At 50.7% G+C, this 6,513-nt stretch overlaps 1 protein-coding gene across 1 annotated transcript; it reads right to left on the bottom strand.

The window, feature by feature from the left end:
* Nucleotides 1-2,454: 2,454 nt before the first annotated feature.
* Nucleotides 2,455-5,462, bottom strand: LOC101528650 (ubiquinol-cytochrome-c reductase complex assembly factor 6). The gene is made up of 2 exons (XM_004589782.3): nucleotides 5,317-5,462; nucleotides 2,455-2,821 (listed from the first exon to the last, which is right to left on the bottom strand). Exons 1-2 carry the CDS (start codon nucleotides 5,422-5,424, stop codon nucleotides 2,726-2,728), a joined length of 204 nt encoding a protein of 67 aa, XP_004589839.1. The 5' UTR covers nucleotides 5,425-5,462; the 3' UTR covers nucleotides 2,455-2,725.
* Nucleotides 5,463-6,513: the final 1,051 nt, after the last annotated feature.

Raw genomic sequence — 6,513 nt, 5'->3', positions numbered from 1 at the left:
CCCTGGCTCCTGGCTTTTACCTGGTCCAGTCCTGGCTGTTTGAGGAATAGCGCTACCAGATGAAGGATCCTGCTGTACCTCTCTGCTACTCCACCTTTCAAATAAAAATGTTTTAAAATTGAACTGTAATTATTCTTAAAAGTGAATGTTGGAAAAAAAGTTACTTGATTCAGGGCCTGCATGGCAGCAGCATTCTGTATAGGCGTGTTTGTGTGCTCCATTTCCCATCCAGCTCCCTGCTAATAGCCTGGGAAAGCATCGGAGGATGGCCCAAAGCCTTAGATCTCTGTGCCCACATGGGAGACCTAGAAAAAGCTCCTGGCTCCTGATTTTGTATCAGCTCCACTCCAGCTATTTCTGACCACTTGGGGGTGAAGCAGCAGATGTAAGGTCCTTGACTATTCACCCATCCACGAAGAAAAGGAAGTGGGGGAAGAGTTGCTTAGACTGAGTATTCAGCCAGAAGAGAATTATCCCATATCAGAGCTGTGTTGTTTTCAGCTCTGGCTCCTGCTCACATCCTTACAGTAGCACAAGATGAAGTTCAAGCAATTGCACTAAGGGCATTTAGAGGAGCATGTCTTAAAAGATTTTGGGGCCCGGCACAGTGGCCTACTGGCAAAAGTCCTCACATCACATCTGCTGGGATCCCATATGGGCGCTTGTTCTAATCCTGGCAGCTCCACTTCCCATCCAGCTCCCTGCTTGTGGCCTGGGAAAGCAGGTGTGGTTTTGAACAAGGCCACTCTGGGTCCTTCCTGTCTTTGTTGAAGGCACCTGGTGCTGGGGCCACCACTCTTACCTCAGGGAATGTAGAACAATGGCCCTAAGCAGAAAGTTACTTTTGTCCTAAATTGAGTCAGAAAAGGGTTGAAATGTTTGGTTTCCTAGGGCTAATGAAACCGGTGGCTTAAAATAGCTGTCTTCCGTTCTGGAGACTAGAAATGTGAACCCGGCTCTGGCATACTGTAAAGCCTCAGCCTGCTGCACTGGAGTCCCATATGGTCACTGGTTTGAGCCCCAGCTGCTCCTCTTGTGGTACAGCTCCCTGTTAATGGCCTGTGAAAGTGGGGAAGGTCGAACTACTCGGGCCCTGCACCTACATGGGAGACCCAGAAGCAGCTCCTGGCTTCAGAGTGGGCCAGTGCTGGTGTTAATCATTTGGGGAGTGGGTGGAAGACCTCTGTTATCTCTGCCTTTCAAATAAATTATTTCCAAATAAGGCCACATAAGTACCTAACCTCTAGGTTAGGATTTCAATGTCTTTCTAGGAGATATAATTCAATTTATGACAATGCCCATTTCATTCAGTTATGTATTTGTTTTTGTTTTTTAATTGGAAAGGCAGAGTTAGAGAGTGGGAGACAGGCACAGGAAAAGGTCTTCTGCCCATTGGCTCGTTCTCCAATTGGCACAACCAGCCAGGCCTGGACCAGACCCAAGCTAGTACCCAGGAGCTTCTTCTAGGTCTCCCAGGTGAGTACAGGGACCCAAGCACTTGGATCACATTCTGTTGTTTTTCCAGGCTTATTCTCATGCAGTTGGATCAGAAGTGGAGCAACCACTGTGCACAAACTGATTGTACAACTGAAACAACCAGTACGTGAATGTGCAACCATATGGGATACCAGCACTGCAGCCGACAGCTTAACCCACGGTACCAGAGAATAAGGCCCCAATGAACTTCAAATATTTGTTTTTGAAAAGATTTTTTTAATTAGGAAATCAGATTTACAGAAAGATGTTGTCCGCTGGTTCACTCCCCAAGCAGCCAGAATGACAGGAGCTGAGCCCATCTGAAGCTAGGAGCTAGGAACTTCTTACAGGTCTCCCACATGGGTGCAGGGTCCCAAGACTTTGGGTCATCCTCAACTGCTTTGCCAGGCCACAAGCAGAGAGCTGGAAAAAAGTGGAGCAGCCATGTCCCAAACTGGTACCCATATGGGATTCCAGCGCATACAAGGGATCCATATAATTTATTTTATAGAAATATATTTCATATGGCCTGGCGCCGTGGCCTGATGGCTTAAAGTCCTCACCTTGAACGCACCAGGATCCCATATGGGCGCCGGTTCTAATCCCGGCAGCCCCACTTCCCATCCAGCTCCCTGCTTGTGGCCTGGGAAAGCAGTTGAGGATGGCCCAAAGCCTTTGGGACCCTGCACCCATATTGGAGACCCGGAAGAGGAGGTTCCGGGTTCCTGGCTTTGGATCAGCACAGCACCAGCCGTTGCGGCTCACCTGGGGAGTGAATCATCGGACGGAAGATCTTCCTCTCTGTCTCTCCTCCTCTCTGTATATCTGACTGTGATAAAATAAATAAATCTTGTAAAAAAAAAAGTTATAATTTTGTTATGTACAAACAGCACTTTATAATATTTAGTGAAATATTAACATCATGCCAGAAGCACTCATTGTCACTATTACTTTTATTATACAGTGTAGTCAAGCTTCCTCAGAACTGGTAACATATGATGTTCAACGAAGTATCTTCCAGACCACACTCGAGGCTGACAGGAAGCACCAAGCAGTTCCCAAGAATTACTGCCTGAATTACAATTAAATTTCAGTGTATCAGTTTGTGTCTGCGAAGCACCACCTCTTGTGGTCAGCATAGTTTGGGGACTCAAAAACAAGAAATTCCAGCAGTTTGACTCAATAAATTAACAAAAATCCACGGCTCTAAGAGAGAACGTTCCTCCCAGCACCCTTGGCACAGGCAGCTCTACTGCTGACAAGGCTGGCGTCTCTGCTGCCTCTCCTTCAGGCCCAGGAGCTCGGTTCTGAGCTCTCCACGCTCCGGTGGCACTTCAGGGATGGTCTACAAGAGAAACGAACAACACATAAACACATGCCACTGTTCCTGGTGATGTCTTGATGGGACCGAAAGACAAGCCGGTCACAAAGAGCAAGAAGGCAGAACAAGCCCCCTGCCTGCTGCTGGGGAGGACTCTGCCCAGGTCCCTCCTGGCAGCCTTCAGGAGGCAGGACTTGCACACATCATTAGCAGTCAGACTCACGAATCAGAGTGAAATGTTCCTCACGGAGATGCATGCCTGAACTATAAGTGCACTTCAAAAACCTTCACAGGGAATGTATACCATGCAAAACTATGCATGGATTTCAATCTGCCTTTGACATTTAGCTATATGTGGGGGCACAGCAATCTTTCATCCACTGGTTCACTTACCAAATGGGCCACAACAGCCTTGACTGCTCTGGACTGAAGTCAGCAGCCTGGGACTTCATGTGGCAGGAGCCAAGCACTTCAGCCTTTTTCCACTGCTCCCAAGACATATTAGCAGGAAGCTGGATCAGAAGCGGAGTAGCCAGAACGCAAACTAGCACTCAGATATTGGATAACAGCATCCAAGTCCTTGGAACCCTGAACCCAGATGGGAGACCAAGAAGCAGCTTCTGGCTTCGGCTTGGCTCAGCTCCAGTCATTGCTACCATTAGGGGAGTGAACCAGCGGATGGAAGCTCCTCTCTCCTTCTCTCCGTAAATCTGCCTTTCAGATAAAATAACAAATACTTAAAAGTTTTCTGAAACATAATTTACATACCACACTATTCACCTTGGGAGGCAACAGGTGATGGGTTAAGTACTTGGGTCCTGCCACCCACAACAAAGACCCAGACTGAGTAAGACTCCTGGCTTGTCTACCCCCGCCTTGACTGCAGTGACCTTTGGGGAGTGAGCCAATGGATAGCAAACACCTGTTTGTGTCTTGCGAATAATTTGGAAATTAAAAAAAAATTTTTTTTTAAGCAAGGAGTCTGCAGTATTTAAAAAAAAAGTTACCACAACATTCTTTGCACAAAAACTACATGCCACCCGAAAGGCACGGGTCTGACCGGTGGAGCCAGTGCTGTGAGGCTGGTTAAGTCACCTCCTGTGAAGCCAGCATCCCATAGTAGAGTACCAGTTCAAGTCCTGGCGGTGCCACTCCTGAGAGCTCCCTGCTATTCCTCCCGAGGAAGACGACAGACCACATCCTCGGGCATCCACCATCCATGTGGGGCACCCACCATCCATGTGGGGCACCCACACCGAGCTCCAGGCCTGGACCTGTTCCAGTACCAGCAACTGACATCATTGGAAGAGTGACCCAGCAGATGGAAGAACTCTGTCTGTAACTCTGCCTTACAAATAAATCACTCTTGTAAACACACACACACATATGAAATGCTATGCAATGATTACAAAGGAGGACTATACAGAAACATCTGTGCACAAAAACGTGCACATGAACTCCGGTTTAATGCAGAGCAAACATGACAAGCTGTGCCTGTGTGTACACACAGTCAACAAGCAGAAAGCACGGACACATACCACCTGAGCGCGGGGACTTCTCTCTGGAAGTAAACTGCAGAAAGAGAGGATTTCTTCTTGTTCTTTTACTTCTTGTTTCTTAAACATTCTTTTTTTTTTTTTTTTTTAAGATTTACTTTTCCACTTACTTGAAAGGCAGAGTTACAGAGTGGAAAGAGAGAACATTTATTTCACTCCCCAAAAGCCCACAATGGCAGGAGCTGGACCAGGCCAAAGCTGGGAAACCCTGTGGGACGTGGGAAATTTGGCGTGGACAGGATGGTCACTGCCGAGTGACCAATGCAGCATCTACACATTTAATGGGAGTTTAACTGAATGCAGTAAGCACTGAGGCCTGGAAACCAAAGGTGCTTTGGGGAAAATGGGCTTGGGGAGGCATAGGGGATGAGACAGTAGAGGCGTGGATCACCCGGGAACAGGCTCAGTAAAGCTTCACGCTGAGGCCACAAACGCAGCCCCTGCTCTGGGTTTCTTTTTTCTTTCTGTTAATAAAATACAACCACACTCTCGTGAAACGTTAGAATGGAATTCTGTAGGAAGTAAAAATGCTGTGGCTAGATTGTAGTGTTGCACGTTAAGCTCCCGCCTGAGGCACCAGCATCCCATATGGGTGCTGGCTGGAGTCCCGGCTGCTCCAATTCCCATTCAGTTCCCCACTTAAGGCCTGGGAAAGCAGTGGAAGACCGCCCACGTGGGCCCCTGCACCCACGAGGGAGACCGGGAGTGAACCAGAGGATGCAAATCCTGTTTCTGTAACTCTGCCTTACAAGCAAAACAAATAAATCTTAACAAGCACACACTCAAGAATGAGCCGGCTAGACAGTCTCTTCGCGGTCAACACGCCAGGGAAGCAAGACGGGGATTAAAACTCAGTGGGGCGTAGGGCCAGCTCACAGTAGGCGCAGCTCTGAACGCAGCGGGGCGCATTCCAAGGTCCAGCACCCCAAAAGCGCCGGGAGCCGGGGGCGCCCGCGCACTCACCAGGTCCGGCCGGTAGTACCGGTGCACCACCTCGGCCCCCGCGCACATGGCCAGCAGGCTGGCCGCGAACATCTTCAGGTAGCTGGGCCACGACACGCCGGCGGGCATGGCGGGCAGCCGGGGCCCCGCGCGAAGGGCTCGCGACCTCGGCCCGGCGGCGCCTCGGCCTCCTCGGACACCACGCGAGGGGGCTGTGGGGAAGAAGGCCCCCACTTGAGGCCCCGGTCGGCGGGTTCTCGGGGAGCAGGCAGAAGGTCAGAGCGGAAAGGTGTCCCCGAATTCCCTCAACTTCTAGGAAGGGAAGCTGCGCACTCGGCCTCGCTTCCGCTCCGGGGAAACACGGTAGGTCAGAGGACGGGCGGAAGTGCGCTCTGCAGTCCGGGCGAACCGGAAGTGCAAGGACCTGGGCCGGAGGGGGAGGCGGGGCACCGCTGGCGCGCGGACACGTGACTAGGGCGGACGTGGAGAGGCGACGCAGAGCCTGTGTCCTAGCGCCAACTCACACACCTCTACCAGCCGTGATTTGCTGCGCCCCGTCCCCAGCCTCGAGCTGCATTTCCCTGGCAGAGGACATTTGGGGTGGGCTCGGGATCACCTTTGGGGATTTGAATGCGCTGAGAATTTGCCTGTAGCTTGTGAAGGCCGGTGCTCAACCGCCTGGTAGCCCCTACCCTGGGACACCTGTAACAGAGCCTCGCTCAGACATCTAGTCCTGGGTCTCTGCGGCTCCCGGGAAAGAGGAAACCCGACATGATGCAGTCCATGCATCTTGAGATTGGATTCTGATTGTGGGTTGAGTTTTGTTCAACCAAAGATGAGTGCAACAAGGGTTAGGGTTGTGTGTTTAATATGAGTTATGGTACACTCACGTGTGTATATGATGTATAAGACAGGAAGAAACATCCTCCATCTGTTGATTCCCTCTCTGAATGGCGGCAACAGCCAGGGTCCTAGAACTCCATCCAGCTCTCCCTCGTGGGTGGCCAACTTCTACATCTCTGGGGAACATTAACAGGGAGCTGCAGCCATGGCAGGATAGCATTGAAACCAGTAGCAGGGTCGAAGACAGATTTTCCATCCAGTGGCTCACTCCCCAATTGCCTGCAACTGCCAAGGCTGGGGAGGCAGGAGCCAGGAGCCCGGCACTCAATCCAGGTCGTGCACATGGATGGCTAGACATCCTTCTCTTGTCGTCTC

The sequence above is a fragment of the Ochotona princeps genome, chromosome 15 (genome assembly GCF_030435755.1).
Source record: "Ochotona princeps isolate mOchPri1 chromosome 15, mOchPri1.hap1, whole genome shotgun sequence".
NCBI lineage: Eukaryota > Metazoa > Chordata > Mammalia > Lagomorpha > Ochotonidae > Ochotona > Ochotona princeps.
Note: the sequence above shows the minus strand (reverse complement) of the source record. Positions and strands in the feature narration are given on the sequence as shown.